Source organism: Limulus polyphemus, unplaced genomic scaffold (assembly GCF_000517525.1).
Source record: "Limulus polyphemus unplaced genomic scaffold, Limulus_polyphemus-2.1.2 Scaffold293, whole genome shotgun sequence".
Taxonomy (NCBI): domain Eukaryota; kingdom Metazoa; phylum Arthropoda; class Merostomata; order Xiphosura; family Limulidae; genus Limulus; species Limulus polyphemus.
Window position 1 is genome coordinate 230921 of NW_013665903.1, and position 23785 is coordinate 254705.

Consider the following 23785-nt stretch of genomic DNA (forward strand, 5'->3'; position numbering starts at 1 on the left):
TAATTGTATAAGTTATGCACATTTGTAAATATAAATTTAATTCAAGCAAACATCGATATTAAAATTAAATATATAATAATAAATCCGTCACACAAATATTAATGATAGAAATTTATCGGTTCTATTTACATTAGGACTTCGAGACAGCCTCTGTTCTCTCATTGTTCATCTTTTTAAAAGAACTAAATGATGTTCGATAGGTACGTTGGTTGTTCCTTACATCCTTAAATAAGCACAAGATGTAGCTGTTCTGCCGTGAACTTGTTTTATGGTGTCTAGATTAAAATAAATTTCGGATTAAAATTAAAATTAACAATAAATTTAAGAACTCATTTTTTTTAATTACTGTAAAGTACGTCTTGAGTTAACAGAAAACTTCACGTTGAATATATTCAACGATATTTTGAATTTAAAACGTAGTGATGAAGAAGTCTTAAGCATTCTCTTCGTACTACGGCGAGTTGGCGGTAAATTTACAGAATTACAATACTAAAATTCGGGGTTTGATTTCTTGTGGTGGACAGAGCGCAGGGAACCCCCATTGTAGCTCTCCGCTAAAAACAATAACAACAGTATTTCTATACAAACTGGATGTTATAGAATAGTTTTCACTGGGGGAGGGGGGAGACAAACTTAAAAGCTTTAATCCTTCTAAAGGTGTTTCTATTGTACTTTATAATTCTGAATTAGTACAGTTGGATAAATACCAAGTTTTTTAACCGACAATGGAAACATTAGCTAAATACCACGAAAAATGAAGAATAGTAAACAATAGTAATACAAGCCAAGGTCTTTAATGAATCCGATTTGCTAATTGCATAACAATTTGATTATTCCTAGTATACTTTCCGGAAGTAATGGATCTAAATTTAGATGTAAGTTTCCAGAGATGGACATGTCTTCAGCAGAAACTCCACACATGTATGGAAAGGCTCAATGAATCTATCAAGTTAAAGAACTTTTGCAAAATTTGAGAATAAGATAGCAAATACACCTTACCATTGTCTACAGTTGAAGAAACGAATAAATGACAAGAAATGGCTAACCGAATGTAAGAAGTGATAAAGTGATACTTATGTCTCCCCAGTGGGAAGGGATACATACTGTATTTCTTATGTTACTTTCTTGTTCTTTCCAGCAATTAGTCTTGCACCATTCATATTTCTGAGCCGATTGCCTTGAAACTTTAAAGACCATATACATTGATCCAGTATGCCCAGGGACATTTTTATTTTTTTTAGTTTAAAGCCCAATTCCAAACTTTGGTAGTCAAAGGTCAAACATTACAAAAACATATATTTTCATCTGCCATTCCCCTATAGTTCGACCAGCCTAGATAAGACTTTCCACAAAGATACTTTGTATCAACCCCCAGACTGAAGCAGGTAGATATGAAATTTGTTCTTTTCTTACGACTGTACAAGGGACAAAGGTCAAAATATTTTACATAATTATATTTTTGACCTGTCATATCCCGACCAATCTAGATTAGACTTTGCATAAAGGTATCCCCGGAAAACCCCACATACTAAAGTAGACATATTTGAGATTTTTTTTCTTTTTTAGGTTTTACAGAGGTCAAATGTAAAAATTGTAATGTATGTAATAGGGAGCTCTGACCCCAAGTGGCATTTTCTGCACATGTAACCGTGACAAGGGTTTGTTATTAATATCTATTACTAGTGTTTTGATTTAGGCAATGCATGAAATTACATATACCACGTAGAAGAATAGATCTTAGTCGCCCAAAACTTTCATTTAAAGTTGTTGTCAGTGTGCATAAATCTATTTACAGAGAAACTGAATGTTCTATATATTATACAGTTACAATACATTATGATCTAATGCATCTTTTCCACAAAGAAGTCTCAAGTTGAAACTGAGTTAAGTGTCTTTCCCTCTGAAGTATATATGTTGTAGTTTATGCCTCTTCACCTGCTTTGAATACCATACTCTCTTGAAATCTACCGTTTTATGAAGATCTTATTAAATAAGCTGGATGGGGGGGGGGGGGGCTTTCTAATAATCAAAACACAATCAAATTTCAGACAAGCGATACTTTTTTTTTAACATCTGTCACTTGTCCCGTAATAACTCTAATTGAATTGATCTTGCAACTTTCTAAACATGTTTGTAATATAATTTAAAACTCTAAATAAACACAGATTAACAAGCACCAGATAGTAAGTTTACAATACTAACATTTGATATCATAAGTATAAAAGAAAAAATACTTTATTTTCATAATTAAATTTCATTTGGATATTTTTGACTGGCACAACTATTTGCAGTGACATCATCAACTTCATAACTCGGTTCTTGTCTGTCCTGAAAATGCGGGCGCACTTCATTTCAACGGATTTAAACAAAAGGCGGATGTAAGTATACTTCAGTAGACAATTTGCACAACAACATTATGAAAGCTTATCAAAGTTTTTAAAAGGGACTAACGTTAGTTCGTAGAATAACATTATAAGTTTATTTATTGATTACATTAAGTACGGTAAAGTCTAGCCCTAGCTACACTAAAGCAAAAAAAAACTTACACAAGTTACAGTGTTAATTTGTTTATCGAATATAGGCCGTACTTAATAAAGGCTTAATTAATATTAGGCCTAAGACAAGTGGATTTAAAGTTACAGGTTTCGGTCTCTGTGATTATAATTATTTTTTATTATTCTAGAAATCGTGTGTTTAAAGAAGAACTGTTGCAATGAAGATACTAATTTAACCGCAAATGTTTTCCGAGTCTCTGCTAGTCAGTAACGAAATTGCACAAACATTAATGAGCAGTGAGCGAACATAGCTGGACCTAAAGGAACCCCAAGGCAACAATAAAGGACTACACTAAGGAAAATAAAAATTAACTAAGGATCATGTCATTACCATATAATGTTTAACTTTCCCACGGGTCACGAGTTTTCAAGACGTTTCAAATTTCCTTAGAATTTAAAACAACATCAAAGACCGGAATATAATCATCAGGCTAGCTTTTTTAATACTGATCCAACATCAATTAGGTCTTGGCTTTTCAAATATCATCTAAAGTAAGATCTTGGTGTATCACGTTTTTTTTTTTTTTCAATTTTGATGATAAAATCAACGTATCAGTTATATAACTTTTATAGGCAATGATTAAAACAGGCAGTATAAATCATGTTACATGAAACCCAGTAGTATTTGGTAGTATATTCTGTTATATAATCTTTATAAGTAACGCATCAAAACATGAAATATCAATCATGATACATATAACTCAGTAGCTTTTAGTATAATATTTACAATTGAATTATTGAAATAACTCAGGTTGCTCGGTGTTACAATATGTTTAAAGAACTGAAATAAATCAAATATTGATATTTCAGACTCATAACTGGAGCTCCGTTGCGCAGGCGTGTATATGTCTGGTCTATCTTGCTTTTCTAAAAAGTAGCATTCAGACTTACAGTTAAATACTTTGACGGTGGCTGTATTGCCAAAGGACAAGGTGACAGGCAACTGGTATGGACTGTAGTATCGGAAGTTGCTCGAGGGCTATTACTAATGTTGTAGATTTCATAAGCAGTCAGTATTGTGAAGTCGAATAAGGTAATGAGTTAAATTTAAATTATATGGCTTGAACCGTCTAGTAGATAAAAGCAAACAAACTATTATCTCTTCTGCTTTATTAAAATATGTTTATTTGTATGTCAAGATGTATTTACTAGAACCTGTTCTGCGAGCACCTGAGGGCGGCTTAACGATATTGACAAACATCTTCACCAAGTACAATCTTAAAAGGATATTTTCTTCGTAATTTATTATTTAAACACGGACCTGTTAACTTTTGCTTATTAGTTGTACCTACCTCCATACACGTCATCTGAGATAAGAATGTGGTCCCCATTAGATAGCAAATAGACCATGGCTGTAATGGCTGTCATTCCCGATGTAAAACAAAGAGCTGTAAGCAACGAAATTACGACTATTAATATCTATCTCTATTTAGTATTACAACACAAATATTTAAATATTGGAAAGTATCTACTGCCTTAAGGAAAGACATAATTATACAGTTTAATTTGGTAATTTTACATAAATGATACACGTGTCTTTTTTTTAAATTTCAGTAACAAATAACATTAAATATTTTTTTGTACACTTTTAACCAAAAATACTCCATATTTATATTATATCATATACAGTTGAATTTTAAAAGTGCTGTATGTTCAAGAACGGGACTTTTAAAATATATCTTGTTTTAACGAATTCTCTTTGCTATGGAAGAACACTGAAGGAGTTTTCTTTCCACTTAAACAACAATAACATGCATTGTCAGTATAGAATAATACAGAAAATTGTAAAAGTTGCAAAATTCAACACTGCAAAAATACTAATGTTTTCGAACGTAAGAGGTAAGAATATTTTTACATTTGAGAAATAGGATAATAAAAAAGCTTGATTTTATTTTGAACTGTTTTATATACAGTGTACATGCAGTATCTCTGCTAAAATGAACTTATCAGAGTTTTCTTTGTTTTAAAGTAACCAAATACTTCTACACATACTTCTATTGTCGTAAATGGAAGTGCTCTCAGTACAGAAAGTGTTCTTAAACTCCGCTGAAGAGTAGGGAGGAGCTCACGAGTATGAAAACCTCTCAAATCAAGTACAACTTGGTTACAGCTTTAAGGTGTTTTTGATTTTTATATAAACTTTCCTTAAAATCATTTTAGAAACTATTTTTGAAAAGCTTCGTAAGCATATATATATATATATTAGTTAAATATTTTGTTTCGTAGGTTTTTTGTTCTGTTCTGATGATATAAATGCATTTTGATTTGAGACTGGAGTTACCGTATTTTTCGGTGTATACAACGCACTTTTTCACCCAAAAATTTGATGTCAAAATCTGCTTGCGTCCTATACACCGAAGGTATGAATAATATATATGTATATATAGGATATACACAAGCCATGTGTAAATATATTTAAATAGGCATGCATAGTTTAGTTCAATTGAATGTGTTATTTATAACAATAGTAGTTTTTTTCTTTTAAAAATATAACTATTTATAATGCTCCCTAAATAATAAAAAAAACAAATTACAGTGATTTTGTAGGTTTTGAACCAAACTAACTAACAGTAAACTTTTTTTTTGATTTACAGTATTTTCTTATTTTGATGTTTTGAGCTCTTTTGTGTTTAGAACAATATATACTAATTTTTAAAGTATAAAATTAAATTTTTGTTCAATAAAAATCTTTCAAATGCGACTGTAGCTTTTTTCCTCTCAAAACTTTGTCTTCAAAATAAGGGTGCATCTTATACACCGGTGCGTCTTATGTTCCGAAACATATGGTATTACTTTATTCAAACTTCAAACGACTGGAAGACAACCTGGTTTATAATTGTCCGTGAGATTCTTGTTTGTGTTGGTACATAATTGTACTGTGTTTTGATTGAAACTACGTGAACATGAGCCTATCTCTGGTTCTTAATCAAAGTAATACTTTATCATCGATACTTATCTGTTTTGAATTGTTTTTCCGATTAAAGTTCTTTCATTCTTATAACAATCAAGTACATTGTTTCGCAAAGTGTTTTTAGCCGCGGCTGAGCGGTTTCATAGAATGGCTCAGTGTTTTTATTTTTTTCCAAGTACCAACTTTTAGCTCAGAGCTCCGTCATCTCTTGACCGATATGATATTTAATTACTGTTTTGAAGTTAGGAGGTCAAGCCCTTTCGATTGATGTATTTGACCATGCCCAAGGTCTCGTAGATCAATTTATTCTAATCCTGTCTAAAATAATTTCAATTTGACGGTAGACTCGTAGAGATCCTGATGAGTAATAAAATTGAATCGGGTATACGCGCGCCCCACGATGGTATTGCTGGCGCACACAAATATAGCTAATAAAAAGGAAAACAAAGGGCTAGTAGATTAATTTACTCTAATCCTGTCTAAACGAAGTTCAAGTGTCACGGCTATTGCGGATTCCCTCTTGTTCAGCACTTACCACCTTGGCTTTATATATTTATATAGATTATAGTACTGACTATTGTCTGTTGTATGTCCATGTAACTACTTCGCAGAGTGTAGATGGATCTTCAACAACATTGGTATGGAAGTTCATTAGGTCCATGCGGGGATACATACAAATTTTTAGTTTTGCGTTTTGTGATTTTTATGGGCGTTTTTTACCACTACTTCGCCCACCGTTGATGGACCTTCACCAAATTTGGCATGAAGGTTTGTTGGGTCCATGCGGAGATACAAGCAAAGCTGCGGTTTCACATTTTGTGTTTTGCAGTTTTTATGAGCGTTTTTTTGCGTTTTTTTTTACAATTACATAAAAGAAAAGCAACTTTTCATGTCCTAAGATAATTTATTTATCATGAATTTACATAACTTCCGTCCAGGGGACGGATACTCCAGATAGTCTGTTACAGATTATAAACATCGTCTACACGCACATAGTTACAATGATACAACCCACCATATTGTCCTTCTTCTAAAGCCGCTAAAGTTCTTTCCAAGCAATTTCTTGTTGGATTCCCATATCGAGCATACACGTAATCCTGTTAGAAAACACATCCATTAAAGATATATACACTGACCAAACCCAAATAACTATTATTTCAAAAATACACCAACGAAATCTAAATTAAGCAAGAAGATCACTAGTTATCCAGTTCAGTCGAGCAATCACCACCAACTGAAACATTATTAATATAGTAAGGATGTTCAAATGTTTTACGTATTTTCCTCTTTCTCATCATGAGTTTTGATTTTATGGAAAGGTCTTTTCGGAATGACCTTCACATTTTTACAGCATAATATATCCAACTATTTTGATTTGCTGTTTTTAAAAGTTGATTTTTTTTATCTCGTTCATTCTATTTTGGTTGAACAATCTTCTTATCCACGTGCCCGGCAAGTTTCATGTATGAAGTTGTTTTCATCTTGTCAGTGTCTTAGTTCATACTCTTCTGGTACACTTTTTTTAGATTTTTTGCCCACCAGTAACAGATAAATATTTACATCTTAGGTTAGAGCCTGATTTGATTAAATTGTTTAATTTTGTCAGAAAGCTGATTATTGCGTGAGTAGTAAATTACGCAATTTATACTTGAGAAATGATTTCATTTACGACATACACATTTTAATAGATAGAATTCCAGTGCAAGTAATTTTAACACTCAGTTTGCAAGTCGGTGAGACCGAAATTGGGAGATTGAGTGGGTTACAGAAGGGTGTCATTTTCAGTATTCAAGTGATACCCCATCCCCCCAAAAATATTTACTCAGATAAAGGACTTTTAACCTAAAAAAACACTTTACCGTAAAAACAAAACTAAACAACAGAAAACCTCACCCATCAATAATGTTTAGCTATGAAGATTCGCAGTTTAGGTGGCTGGCTGAAGGGTGCTCATCTTGAACAAAATAATAGAAGTTCAGACAGTTACCACCCTAAGCCATCAAACAGCATTAAAGAAGCTCAATTAAGCCTTTCTCGGTCATCTCTATCGATAGAACTTGCGAAAACCGCGGAGAAAACGGCTTTATAGAGCTCAGGAACCAGATTTTGTATTGTACATGTTCGGCCATTACCATGCTATATGTGAGAATGTGGATGGGGATACTGTGCTATTCCCTTATAGCCTTGAAAGTAGTGATAATTCAGCTTCGCTGATGGGCAATTCAGGTTCCAGATATCGCAATGAGTTCAAATCTATATTCAGAATAAAAAAAAAAATAGAAGAGAGTACCAGAAAGTTTTGTTTGGGAATCAACTCACCGAACATGTCTAGCAAATGGAGCGTTAAGAACAGAAACATCAACACGGAACAATCAGCCTTCCCTGAACAAGTATCATATTATGAAGCCTTTTGTTTGCTTTATTAAAGATGTTTGTTTGAATTTCGCGCAAAGCTACACGAGGGCTATTTGCGCTAGCCATCCCTAATTTAGCAGTGTAAGACTAGAGGGAAGGCAGCTTGTCATCACCACCCACAGCCAACTCTTGGGCTACTCTTTTACCAACGAATAGTGGGATTGACCATCACATTATAATACCCCCACGGCTGAAAGGGTGAGCATGTTTGGTGGGACGGGTATTCGAACATGCGACCCGCAAATTGCGAGTCGAGCTCCCTAACCACCTGGCCGTGCCGGGCCATTAAATATGTATACATATTTTAAGTTATATAACAATTTATAAATATGCTATGAAGGTTGAGAACGATATATATATGTATAATAAAGACACATAAAACAGGTTTACACTACGTTTAGACTATATTAGTAGCGAGATACGGAGATCTGCAGAACAACAGGTTTAATGATGTGAAAACATGAGTTTATGTGTCTTACTTTTGTGATTCTTATGTTTTAAAGGGCAATCTTTACTATTCTCTTAATAGAACACAATCAAAACACATTCCTCCAAAGATGTAAAAATGACCCTTCTCTAAATACACTTAAAATGATTTTACTGTCTGACTTTTTATCTTTATGTTTTCTAGCTTTCTTACTCTAGACGAAGAAAAAAAAAGTTTAAGTAATGCCCTTAAATACACAAAATGCTATACAGAGATAGCGTTTCAAAATATTTCTTGCTTAATTATTCACTGCATGATATTTTGATTTAGACAGAGATGTTTGAATTTTGCAGCTTAAGCTGTTTTCACATTGTTCTGGATACCCGAAAAACCCCAATCTGTTATTATCTTTGGTTGATGATTATGGATGTACATCTGCATAGTGGGCGGACTCTCTAACAGAATAGTTTTGTATATAATTACTTGCTGAACACAGTCATTGATTAGTACGTTACAAAAGATTGATACAACGCCTAAACGAGAAATGGTTCTTATAGTACCACCTGCGTTATAAGAATCTTTATCTCTTAGTCATAAATACATGTATGCATGTGTGTATATATATATATATAGAGAGAGAGAGAGAGAGAGATAATTATTTAAAACGAAACTTTGTCGACAGTGTTTTAAACTTACCATTGGCTCATCATTTTCTTTATAAGCGTACGTAGCTGCTGTCACAATGGGTGGGACTAAAGCTCGTGACCTCCACTCTGTAGGATCCTGACCTGCGTGAATTGCCTTTGTTGCTAGCCGAACGTCTAATAAATATTTCTTTACATCTGCATCCTTACGAAACATTTTATATTAGCAGTATGTTAAGCTAACACTTGAGAGGAGAGAAAGAACCGGTAAATGTTGTTGTTGTTCTACCGACGTTTAACAATATTACTGACGCACCTGACTCTATTTAGCCTTGAACTGACTGAAAATTCCCGGATGGACGATAACACGATATCCATATATGAACTGGTTTGGAGCGTAGAAAAATACAACGTGATAACGTTATTGTCTGATATAAACACAGTTTCAAACAACCTGCAATGTATTGGTTTAATTTAAAACATCCGAGATATCAGCCCGCATACGAAATCCACAGTTACCCAAATAAGCAACAATTATTCATTTAATAAAAACACCCACCGATAGTTCTTCCAGAACGAGAAAGGTTCATTTCGTCCTGTGAATTGATTCTTAAAGTTTTTGAAGTTCTCAAATTGATAAAAAAAAGGGCTATATTTGTCACTCCCTGTGGCTCAGCGGTAAGTATGAAGGTTTATTATGTTAAAAATCGCGTTTCGATACTCTCAGTGGGCACAGCAAAGATAGCCACTTGTGTACCATTGTGCTTAACAACAACCAAAACAGACCTAGCTATATTTGTGTAATAAGTGTGATAATTATCAGTAACTTCTGATCAAAAGTAAGCTAACTAGATCAGAACTAAAAAAAAAATTTGGATTAACGAAGCTACTTGAACCAACTGACTAGAAATATATTATGACAAAAATCAATACATAAAACTATAACCCACAATGATTAGAATGCATTATTTGAATCATTAGGTGACTACCCTCGCTATTAACGATACCCTAACCTGTAATCTCAATAATAGTGGACTGGGTGTGACCTTATGGTTAGTACTCAACTGTTGTGAATCCGAAGGTTCGTGGTTCGAGGCTTGTTGTCGCGAAAACAGGCTCCGCACTTTAGAGCCGTGAGCATGTTGTGACGGTCTAATCTGACTATTCGATCAGATAAGAATAGCCTAAGAGTTGGCGGTGAATGCTATTTACTAGCTGCCTCTCCTGTAGTTTATCAGTTCAAAATTGTATAGCTTTGCGCTACAAACAAACCCAATAATATCTTACGATGTTCACAAAAGTTTATGAGGCTTGCTTGTCCTAAGTCCACGAACTAAACTCACAATGCAAAATTATCTTCATAAGCGTAAAAATTAATAATGATTATAACAGTAATAAATAATAATATTCACAACTACTTTAAACAACATTATTAACGAAACAAACTTTAAGAAAATAGAGTGCTTGCCAAACGCACACACACAGCCGTTTACTGTTATGTTTCGACATTGATTCCATAAAGTGATCAAAAACAAAATTATTAATTGTAAAAACTACTCGGCGCAGTATTCTGTACAAGTATTTTTACAACAAGAGTTAACACACCAAGTTTAGATTTCTCTTATACGTCATAGTAGATGTGTTATTTGTGTGTGTGTCAGCCTTGACAGAGAAAACTACAGTATACATGGCTAAAAGAAAAGAAAATTACTTTCTTCGTTAAGTAATTAAAATAATTTTTTTTCATAATTCTTAAGGTTTATTTGTAAGCACATTTTGAAGTTTATTATTGTAGGTTAGAAATTATCAATCAAAAACTTAAGGATAATATTTTGTTGTAGTTGTTTGTTATTAAGCACAAAGGGCTATCTGTGATCTGCCCACCACGGGTATCGAAACCCGGTTTATAGCGTTATAAGTCCGCAGACATACCGCTGTGCCACTGGGGGGGCGGATAAAGTTTTGAAAGAGGTCAACGAGAGACGAGATTATTTTGTTTGTTTGTTTGCAGTTAAGCACAAAGATACTCAATGGGCTATCTGTGCTGTTTCCATTAGAGGTATCGAAACTCGGATTTTAGCGTTATAAGTCCGCAGACTTGTCGCTGTGCCACTGGGGGAGAGGCGATATCAAATATCTCTACAGTAATTACTGTGCTATTTGTATTTCTTCCTTTTGTAATTCTCACTATTTATCTACCTCCTGAAAGAAAAATGCTTAAGCGTTTCCTAAAAATCGGCATTAATACAAACTGTTATTACTGGCCTTTTAATAAGCTATGGTCAAGTGGCCAAACTTTACTATTATTAATATTTTTATTTAGAGAGTCTTTCATATTTTTAGCAGCTCCTGACCTACTAAGTTTGATTTATTGTAAAATATTTAATCATTAGCTGAGGCACCCGTCCTACGTCTAAGGGCATAAGGATTGAATGTATGGCTTGAACTAATAAAGTAAATCAATAATTTTTACTTATATGCGTGATTCATTTCCCACCTACTTTATTCTACATTATAGAAATGGTGTTACAATTACTATCTTACTTTTACTAATCCCTCTCTACAGCCTCAATGTTCGTTGATACCCTGAATGCTTCTTGATACACCACATTAGAAGTTCTACCTTCCTGGGTATAAATAAAGATATTTCTTGGTGATCCTACTCTTAAATGCTCAACAAAGAACTGACCATGTGAAAAACAAGGAGTTTTCAAATGTAGCCCTGCCAATTTAAGGGTCTAACCTTGTGCTTTGATTGCCATTTTTCCTGGCAAAAATGTGAATTTTGACATTTTGAATCAAAAGAACATCGAAATTTTCCAAGATAAACTATAAAAAAACGTTCCAAGAAAAAAAACTCAATATAAAAACCTTAAAAAATAAAAATTGTTCCAAGACTGTGGAATCATTAGCTAAATATACGTAGTTTTGCTACATGCGTGATCCAGGTTGGGTAAGGCCGGGTAATAACCATCCTATGACATACTCCTCAGTCCAATGTATCATCCTATCAAGTTTGGTTGAGGTTGGTCCAAAGACCACGGAGTAGTGCGCGGACAAACAAACAAATATTTTTTTTTTTTACTTTTATAAATATAGATTACCTAATACCTTGTACTTCATACCTAGATAAGAGCTAAGAATTAATATGTTCATGGATCGTGCAAGTTATACATTAGCGCATGTAATACTCCCATTTCATTGTCTTGCTCAATATTCAAAACTAACTCTCAATCTTATAGTTTTAGTTTCGATTCCGAATTCGTTCTTAGCAAGAGAATTTAGAAATCTGTATGTTAGATTTGGTGACAAATTTATAAGTTTCAGTCTATATTCCGGATTCGTTCATTCAGTTCTTAGCGTTTATCTTATTTTTTAAATTACTGATTTTATGATTAAGGTAAGATATTGTTTGTTGTTAAACACAGAGCTACACAATGGGTTATTCGTGCTGTGTCCAGAACGGGTGTCGAAACACAGTTTTTAGCGATATAAGCCAACAGATTAGCTGCTGAGCTACGGGGTGGCAATAAATGTAAGATGTTTTTCATCTCAACAAGTAAAAAGTTGAAGACATGTTTAATTGATGTAACAGTGATAATGGTTGTCTAAAATGGCTAAGGACCTACACATTGTGACCCCAATTATGCTGACAAACTTCAAAGGGTACTTCATCAATTAATTTTTCTCAGATTTGTTCTACTATTCACTAGTTAATCATTCTCTATTGTCGGCTTTATCTACACGTACGTTATTAGAACAATATCCTTTGTTATTAACATGATAAAGAGTGTAGGTTCATTTTAGAAACAGTATCGCTAACGCTGTTCTGAATGTTATATATATATATATATATAACTGTAACGCATGAAAGATGTTCGATATTATATTTAAATATAATCATGTATCTAATGATATACATATAGTGAATTTTCCCTACATTTTTCCATTAACTATATTCATAGAATATTATTGAAATTATATGGACATAGTACAGGCGAAAACAGTCCTTGTAAACTGGAGTTATTAAGTCTTACTGATGCTGAAATGTTATTTTAATGTATAGATAGTTAGAAAATTCAAATTTACTAACTCACATTTTGCAGTTCTAGAAACGTAGAATCGAACACAGCATATTATGAAACATAAAATAAAAATAACTTAAGTAGTTTATTAAAAACAATAAATTTAAAGTCTCAAAAAGTGTGCAAAATATCACACAGGTATTATTTAGCAACTCTTCAGATTTGGCACAATTACTTTTAGTGGCGCCATCTAGTAGGAACTAATACGCAATTGCAGATTTTGTATAGTTATCTTTAATTAATACATATAAAAGACTTTCAAATTATCCTACTGATGAAGCAATTGATTAGTCTTAAGGTATATGCTCCTTAATATTTACTTCATTTATTTGATAAATCTGACTTTGTTGTCGTGACGATAGTGTTTACATTTGTCTTCAACATGTTGCATATTTTTTGTGAATATGACGGAAAAAAGCTTAGTATATGTTTCTGTTTAATTACATTTTGGGTTAGGAAAATGAATCTGCGTAATCCATCAATTTCTTTTGTCCATGGAAGAGCGCTCATTCTTAAAGCAAGTATCAAGAATTTGAGGCATTAACTATCTGATGAAAATTAAAAAACAAGGAAAAAACTATAGTGTGGCTGTAGATAATTTGTGTATTCACAGACGATTTCACATTTGTGGAGCCTTTATGCACGTGTCGAACTGGTCGTTTTCTCACTTAACAGACCATAGAATGGCCAATATTTCAACTCATCTGATTCGTACACGTGAGTTTCATGCTTGACGAAGCTTAGCCAATTTGATTCGTAAAGACGCGTCATTCAATCCCTCCTGTAGTAAATAGTATTTTCTGTTTTACTTTGTTCTGAGGGCGTGTTTTTACATAAGCCGGTTTTCACGCTACAGACATTACAGCTATATAACATGTCGTGTGCAATAACTCATCTGGATCTGATACCGCGAAGTAAAACTGAAAATTACTTCTCGATATTTACTGAAAGGGTTATTCTGATGGTTATTTTTGTGAGCTGTGGAATTGCTCAAGTATAGTTAAATCCATTGAGTGACTCTTGATAAAACATATTTATAATCATGGCCAGATTAAGGACTTGGAGGGTTGGGAAAATTTTGTAGGGGGTGCCACAGAACTGAACTTTATAAACAAATGAAATACACTTCAATACAATTTCAGAAATACACAAACACAAACGATGGGTAGAAAATATACAAAATACTTCTTCTAATATTTGTAATAAATATAAAGTAATCACAACGAATTTATTTTTAAATGTATGAAAGAACAAGCTGTAAGATCATGACAATGAGAATTACAAAATAATAGGTTTACATGAAATGAATAATTCGCTGTTGTCCTAGTGACACAGTTGCAAACATACGTTTTTTCAATAAGACATCCAGTTTTTGATCAATATTAATATTTTTATTAAAAGCTTTTTTTAATGCCTAATCTGTGAAATGTACCTCACATCCTGTATAAATTAATGTGTCAGTTAATTAACTGCAAACTTAACCAAACTAACCTGATTTTTAAATTAATTCAATATTGTAAACGCAGAATATGTTATCGTACGTATTTATCGTACTATAATTTAAACACACATTTTCACTTTGTACTAAACTGATTCGGGTCTTATTTACTTAAATATAATTTACCTCTTAATAGTTACTTCTAACGAGCTTTTCCGTGGCTCAGCGGTAAGTTAGTGGGCTTATAGCGCTAAAAATCGGGTTTCGATACCCGAAGTTGACAGATAGTCCATTGCGCAGTTTTGTACTTTTCAACAAACAAACAGTCCTAACAAAAACAAAAAAGAATGTTAATTACTAAGTTATTTTGTTGTTACTATTAGATGTCCGTATCTTTCTGAACGAAAAAATATCAATTTATTTTGTCAATCATGTTTTCAAAATGAATTTGTTAAAAAGTTAAAAATTTTAATTCAGTTTATTATACAGCTTTTGCAGCGATCTAACACTCAAACTTTCCTTGCTCGGGTCTCAGGAATACAGTTCGTAACAGGAAACGTACTAGCTCTGATTAATTAATTAAAGAAACCATTAACACAGTCAATAATAACTAATTAGCATTAAGATGAAACGTTTAAACAAACAACTAAATTTTATTGATTATCACAGTCAGGAGTAAGGGATAAATAAATAAATAGGATAAATGTATGCTGAACAAAGTACAGAAAAATTTCCTTCGTAGATCAATCATTTTTATACATTTGTTTAGTGAAGTAACTTTTCATTTACAGGAAAATAATACCGTAAGGCCACATATATAAATATAGATATAGAAATGAACATTTTTTACTATGCTTATAAATTATCACAATGTACGTTATCAAATCTTATCAACAACCGACGACGGTAAAATTGTATATAAAGAGTTTGAGTTCGTTATATTAAAGTAATTTTATAGTCTCATCACCTTGTTACTCTCCATGTCGCCGCGTCCGGTCATACTCTGTCTGATGATCGTGCCTCTTTTCAATAACCCTGCGGTGTAGTAATTTCCATTGCAAAACATTCAGTCGTAAGCTTATTATGTTCGAAGCTCATCATTTTTTTTCTAGGTGCATTCTATAAGCCATCTAGTGTAAGAGGACGACGGTTTCCCAGTGCTCTTTTCAACCACACAGAAGTCCATAGACAATACGTTCTGTGACATGGCCATTATGTCTTCCTAAGGATTAGCATGAATGTTCGTTTCATTGTCAAGATTCTTGAGTTAAGCAGATATGTGGGTGAAAACGGCCATTACTAAATGTTTTCCTGCAGTGAACCCCTACTGTGCTTTTTCCACACCTAAGTTGTTGCCTGCAACACACAAAGATGCACCACCTACCACACAGAAAAGTATAGTTATTTATGAATTCTCGTGCCACTGCGAATGTCGGTACGAAGGTCGCACTTCACAAAAATTGCAGAATAGAATTATACAACATATACCCACATTCATAAGAACTAAAAGTGTGAAAGTAAAGAATTTACCATGTCGTTCCTGTAAAACAAAAGTTGTACCACTAAAATGTGAATCAGCGATTGGCCAGCATTTACTAGTGAACCCGACTTATGCTGACAACAACACGGATAGCAGGTTTAAAATTACTGCAAATGATCGGTCGACCTTTCATCTCTATATTTTGGAAGCCACCTTTATTAAAACACATAAACCTGTCCTTTGCCGTCAAAAAGAATTCCTATACAATCTACACATCCTTCAGTAGGTCTGAGACATTTCCTGATTGACTTATAAACATGCCGTTCAGTGATTGTCTTACCGGCCTACGTTGATCTGACTCATTTTATAAGCTGTACTATTTCCTACAGATCATTTTCCAGACGGTTCTGCTATAATTAGGGTCTGGCGAAAAGCTTCAGCAGATATTTCATTTGCAACATCTCAACGCTATTTTCAAGTTTTCAACAACTCGACTTTCAAGATCTACATGGGCCGATGTTTCCATTTATGAACGTTATATTTTAAGATCTGTGCAAGAACTCAGCTTACAGATGTTTCCGTATATCAAAACTATATTAAAATAATATTTTTCTAATGTGCAAATATTCTGCATTTATTCTTACCCATGCTATTATTATAGTTGTTGTTTTCTTAGTGTAAAACTATACAATGGCCTTACATTCTGTCCACCGTAGAGAGAATTGAACCCTGTATTTTAACGTTGAAATCCGTGAAATTACTGTCAATCCACCAGGAGACCATTACTCTTGCGTTATTTTAAACTTTATTTTATTTTTTTACTTACTAGTGAACATAGATTATCTTTCTCAGTTGAGTTCGTTTGTTGAACTTTACGTAGAACTATACAAGGAGTATCTGCGCTAACTGACTCTAATTTTGAAGTGATAGGCTAGACTAGTGGGAAATCTGCTATTCGACATCACCCACCGCCAACTCCTGTCACACCAAATAGCAGAATTTAACTGTTACTCTTTATCCTCAAGTGTGGTAAGGGGACAGAACCTGGGCTTCAGATTTTGGCCCTCTAGTGACTGGGCCGATGTGGACCCTTTCTGAGTTAAGCCTTTTTATATGATCAAACGACTGATCATAATAAGTGGGTAAAAGCAGGAAAAACAAACAAACATAAGTCTTCTTTCATTTCCGCTGGAATGTACACGTCGTTGAGTTTTGATGTTTTCAAAGCAACAACAAAATACGCTTGTCTTGGCTATTATCAACACTGGAACTCTGATAACCAATAAAATTCCAGCGTTAAATCCAGATTATTTGAAACAAAACTAAAATACTCATACATAAATTCATGTAAGTGCTCGAAGTCTTCACACATCTTTGTCAATTTATCGAAACCCCGTTTCTAGGGTTATAAGTTCGCAGACATACCACTGTGCCATTGGGGGGGGGGGGCGATCTGGAAAAGGAGTTCTCACTAGTGGAATAACATTCTCATTACTATCTTTATATTTCATTATTTCTTCTCCTATTGATCTGCTCCCCAGTGGCACAGCGGTATGTCTGCTGACTTAAAACGTTAGAAATCGGGTTTCGATACCCGTGGTGGGCAAAGCACAGATAGCCCATTGTGTAGCTTTGTGCATAATTACAAACAAACAAACCTATTGATCTATTCACCAAATTAGAACCTCTATCAATAATCTTCTCTGGATAATAAAATTTTATCAAATATTTTTCCAATTGTTTTGATTAGGATTTCTCAACTCCAGATTAGATATTAACGTATATATCCTTTATGTCAGAGTAAGAGGAATATCTAAGTTTACTGATTTTGAGATGATTCCTAAAATACTCTAAATACTTGTGTAAATTCGTTGCTTTATAACACACATCAGTTATAGTTTCATAATTTTTTTTTTAACCACTAGAAAAACATCTAATAACGGTATGACATTTTTAACGTACTCATACGTAAATTTGATTGTTTCATATGAAATTCGGAAGAAGAATTCAATATCACAGATTTTATTCAAAATAATAAAATAATCATCCAAAAAACTCTTATCTACATTACATTGAAATAATGTACATAGTTAAGCTCAAACAGTGTGAAAAAAGATCAAACATTTTAATTTTCATGGCCAGTGCAACTTTAGTGCCCATAGCAGTTTCCAAGATTTGGTGAAAGATTTCCTCTTCAAACACGTACACACCCAAAATAAATAAAACTATATCCAGTCCTTTTAAAATAGCCTTTTTTATTATTAAACCTCTTGCTAATATAGTCCATATAATTATCAAAATAAAATACAATTTTTTTATAGTCCAAAATCATGTAAACACTCGATTATAAAGCAACAACATCAATGACGCTAAAAGATAACTTGATTCTAACTTTCTGGGTAACTGGTTTACAAAATCTTTACTGTATTTGATATAATTTTTCACATTCGAAATAAAAGGTTTCAAAATAATATCCAATAAATTACTCAACGGTTTAATAATTATATTTTTGTGTCCTACAATAGAGTGATTTGACATATCTAAAAGGTTTGGAGGGCGTGGGGCTAGCAACTCCACCCCGATAACAATCTGCTACGGAAACTGCAACAACACTTCCGTCGGGGAAGTGTTGTTGTTGCCCTATGTTCCACTAGGAACGACAGGAACTAAGAAGAAGAAGAAAAGGTTTGGCAACCAAAGATTTTCCGATCTTCCTCTCTCGCCCGGCATGGCCAGGTGGTTAGGGCGCTCGACTCGCAATCTGAGGGCCGCGGGTTCAAATCCCCGTTCCACCAAACATGCTCGCGCTTGGGGCGTTATAATGTGACGGCCAATCCCACTATGCGTTGGTAAAAGAGTTGGCGGTGGGTGGTGATTACTAGCTGCCTTCCCTCTAGTCTTTCACTGCTAAATTAGGGATGGATAGCACCGATAGCCCTCGTGTATCTTTGCGCGAAATTCAAACCAACCAAACAAACCTTTCTCTATCAAAATATTTTTTCGTTATTTTACTTTATACAGTTTGGCAACACAAACAATTTCCCCAATTTATTTTCTTTTAAAATAGATTTTATTTCTTGCTCAGTAAATAAACTTCCAATATCTATCAATTTCGCTTTTATGCTCTTTTTATAAAAAAAAAGCAAAAATATTTCTTAATAGACATTTTCTCATACTGATTATTATTATTATTATTAAAGTGTTATAACGCCATATTTCTGTAATAATTGTTTTCCATTATAACTAAAAGATTATCCTTATAATTCATTTTGAATAATTCTATAACCTCTTCTCAGTTTATTTAAAGTTTTCCTTATCCCTTTAAAATATTATTTTTACTTCTTTATAAGAAACACAGAAGGGTTTTTACTTTCTTATAAATTAAATCTAATTCGGAATAGATTCGTCTTAGTGGTTCAAAAATCTACTTCATTTTAATAACAGGTTCACCTTATTCTTTATTTTCATTAAAAATGATTTCAATCTTAATTTATTAGTAAATTAATATACATCTTCTTTAATTTGAATGTTATTAGGTCTGTTATTTAATGTGAAGCTAATTCTTCGTTTTAAAAGTGTATTTTAATTCTCATCTAAATCCCTTTCATTTAAATTAAAAACTTTCAGGTGTTACATGGGAGGAGATATTAAAAGTTTTTTACCTTCCAAAACCATGCTTATCTGTTTTACAGAGTCCAACCTAGAAGTTTGTGTCGTACCTTTAATTATTTTAAATGTTGAATTGTCTCTCTTACAGATTGTTTTCCTATTATAGTATCATCTCAAATAGTTGGTATTATGTCATTGAAACAAATTTTACTCCCTGTTTTTATAAACAAACGTTTTCAAAATTTCTTTGGGGAACTCGGAATCTTTTAACGACAAATACAAATTAATTCTTCTTCTGTTTATACTTCTTATTTTACTTCTTTCCATATATTTTCTACCCTGTTCTGGCTATTCCAAAAATCATTTTTCGTTTCTCAGCCACCTTTCCTAACTCCACTTGTTTCTTCTTCTTCTTGATGTAATTTCTTCCAATATTCAGTCAAAATTTTAAAGACTTATTCTCTGTCAAAAATCTGCCTAAATTTTTCAATAATCTTAGAGTTGATTTCTACATACTTCAGTTTTAGATTTTCCACTCGAGATTTTATTGCTTCAATTTGCATTTTTGCTGTTCTAAACATTTTCAAATATTTGTTCCTTCTTCCGATGCAACTTCACTAATTGACTGATGAAATTTATGAGGGACAAGTAGTGGTTCGGCTTTTATACACTTTGTTCATAAGGAGTCGAGCTTCTATGCTCTCAAACTCCATCAAACATTAATTTTCTTCCATTTAAATGATTCTTCTTAAAATTTGCATTATCTTTCCAAATTTCTCCTACTTTCGAAAGTATACTGCTTTCATAACCAAATACTTGGATAAAAATATTCAACTCGTTGTCCAGAGATATTGATTAACCTCAACAATATTCAAAAACAAGTTGATCATGTTGCAGATAAGAAAGTAAAAATATTTTCGAAAATTGTAAAATAATTTATGAGACTGAAATTTTCTTCCGAAGTTCGAATGAATTAAATGAAACAAATGAAGTTACGTATAATTATAGAGAAAATATCATACCGTTATTAGGTGTTTTTGTAGTGGTTAAACAAAATTATGAAGTTATGGCTAATGTTTATTATATACCAACGAATTCACACAAGTATTTAGATATTTCAGCAATCATCCAAATCAGTAAAAAATTAAATATTCCTGTTACTCTGGTATAAAGGTTATATACGTTAATATCTAACCCGGAGGTGAGAAACCTTATATTAATAGATCTGAACAATATTTGATAAAATATCCTTATTCAGAGAAGTTTATTGATAGTGGTTTTTATTTAGGGAAAAGATCAATAAGATAGGAAAGAATTAAATAAAAGGATAGTAACGAAAATGTTATTCCGCTAGTACCCCCCCCACCTCCCCAGTGGCACAGCGGTATGTCTGCAGACTTGTCCGGGTTTCGATACCCGTGGTGGGCAGAGCACATATAGTCCATTGTGTAGCTTTGTACTTAATTACAAACAAACAAATTCCGCTAGTCACAACTCACTGTCCAGTAATACCGATTAACATCAGCTGTATTCAAAAACAAATTAATCATGTTGTAGATAAGAAGTTAAAAAATATTTTCGAAAATTGTAAAAGGCAACCTCCAAATTTATACAAATTATAAATTTTAAAAAAATAATTAAAATAAAGAATGATAAGATTATTGTAGAATGTAATAGAAAAAAAGTATTTAATGTGTACAAATAGACATCTTGAAATTTCATTGATGGACCAAAAAAGCAAGAATTATTTAAGGTGAAAAGTTCTTTTGATTCTAATGCTAAAAATTTAACTTATGTTTTAAAATGTTCTATTTGTGAATACTATATGTTAGAGAAACTAATACTTTTAGGCTAAGAATTAATTTAGGTAAGTATCATGTTAGAAATTTGAAAAGTTGTCTCTTCCCAGTAATTAAACATTTTAATTTCTGACAAATCTTTAACAGGTTGAATGAATCTTTTTTTCAAAGTTTTCCTTCTGGAATTGCGTTAAAAAGAAAGAAGATTAATATTTGAAATATACTTTATCGACTGTTTTAATGCTTCTTTAAATTTGAATTTAAATCCGTTAGGAGACGAGGTTTTTAATAAAAGGGATCCAGAGGCTTTGGCACGTATTTTAGATGTACCTCAAGAATACTGTGGATAACTCCAAAGAAACGTTAAGGTTATTCAGAACAAAGTAAGTAAAGCATTTTTTCAAAAATCTAATATCTGTAATATGTAAAACTTTAGTATTTTATTATGCTAATTTTAGCATTAACGTTAAAAATATTTTAACGTTGATGTTAATGTAAAGACTATTTAATTAGGTTTTGATTTGAAATGTTAGTGATAAGATAATTTGTTTTGCAACTTGAGTTTAAAGAAAATGTTAAAAATTAAATAAAAACATAAAATTAAAATATAAATTGAAAATCAAAATGTGTATAGTTTATATAAATTTTAAACTTAAATTTATTACTTTTCAGAAAATTGATTAGCTGTTTTTAATTTATACTTCTTTTGCTGACGAATAGCCTGTGGATGTAATGTTTACAAAACCGGTTAAAAAAAGAAGGGTTTGGTAAAAATGAAAGGATTCGATTTTTCTATACATATCAATCTTGATATGTATGAATTCACCTTGAATTAAAGTTTATATATATATACATATATATATATGTGTGTGTGTGTGTGTGTATACAGGTAAAAAAAGTAGTAAGCTAAAAACAATATTTAATGAACAATTAAAATAATCATCAGATGGAAGTTAAGAACTAAAAAACTTAACCATAAAATAAGTTAAAAAACATAAAGATCTTTGGTAAAGAACAAAACGTACGTAACTAAGGAAGCATTGTTAATGAAAATACACAAACTGTCAGGTTTTATACAGTAGGTGCCTCTGACTTGTTGGCGATGAATTTCAACAATAAACGGGCAGCACACAGTCCATGTATTCAAAACAAGACAAGCATATGTACAAAAATTCGTTACATTACTGTTTATCACAGTTGTTTCCAGAGCTTTAACTAATTGTCTATTTTTCGTCAAAGTCCACACAGGCGGGTTCAATTACTTTAGAATAGCCTTTAACAATACAAACTATTCTCTCTACTTTGTTGTTAAATGAAAGGCTGTACACTCACTTGAAAATCACCACTATAACCGTTGGTTACCACAGTTGTATCCTGAGCTTTAAATAATTGTCTCCTTTACGTCAAAGTCCATACGGGCGGGTTCAATTACTTTAGAACACCCTTTGACAAGACAAACTATTTTCCTCTATCTCTGTTATTACAATACAAGCTGTGAAACTCACTTTAGAAATCGCACGTTAGTCTAAACTGACGCACAGTTTAACTTCACTTTCACTAACTTCAATTTTTGTATCTGCACCTATTTATAACACGCAACAGAAAAATCTAGAAATATCTAGCCCTCTAGTAACAACGGTATTACACAAGAAAAATGTAGAAGCTTCGAGTAAGATGACGTCAACAATATTATAGAAACCTAGTACAACAGTTAAACTACATACACAATGTACGACTCGTACAGAGTTACGTAACGAAACTTGTCATAACTATCGCTTTTAAAATAATTAACGTTTAATATTCTTGTTAAATTATTATTAAATATTATATCACTAAATAACTAAGTCAAAACTCTTAAACTAAAGAGTCTTGTATATCCAACACAAACCTAACATAAAATATTAATAAAGGTTGTCCCTTTTATCTTTATTGACCATCTTCTGTTAAAACAATTTACAAGCCAACGTACATTCTATTTTTTTTTCTCTTTTACCAATGAAAATGTTTTGATGAAGGATTGAAACATCTTAGTTTAGGATTTCTTTTCAATTGTCCGAGAGAAGATGAAGTTTTTTCAGAAACTGTAATGAACCAATCGTTCCTATTATGAACAAATTTTGATATATTCAATCTATAATTAATTTAGGGTTTTATAAGTGATTAGTTAGAGTTTAAGTAATTAATCACATAAGTCCTTTTTTTACTATTAATTACTAATATATATTCTTCATTCATGAACATGCAGTTATTTTGACAAGTCTTCAAAAAATAGTTTTGGGATTTAATATATTTTGTTTCCATAGTGCAGAATAGAATATTTTGAAATGGATTAACAATCTTAAGCGGTTTTCAACAAATGATAATTTAATATGCAGTTGTGCACTTATTGCAGTTATTCTACTGTAAAATAACTTTTAACCAC

General features: G+C 32.4%; 1 protein-coding gene across 1 annotated transcript in view; it reads right to left on the reverse strand.

Moving 5' to 3' along the window:
* The window catches only part of LOC106457109 (putative cystathionine gamma-lyase 2), a 21925-nt gene extending 12648 nt beyond the window's left edge, over positions 1–9277 (reverse strand). Inside the window, exons 1-3 of the mRNA XM_013916492.2 lie at positions 9005–9277; positions 6482–6563; positions 3848–3943 (exon numbers count right to left, since the gene is read on the reverse strand). Of these exons, the coding sequence (XP_013771946.2) occupies positions 3848–3943; positions 6482–6563; positions 9005–9169 (343 nt within the window). The 5' untranslated portion in view covers positions 9170–9277. The remainder of the gene's footprint in view (positions 1–3847; positions 3944–6481; positions 6564–9004) is intronic.
* Between the last annotated feature and the right edge of the window lie 14508 nt (positions 9278–23785).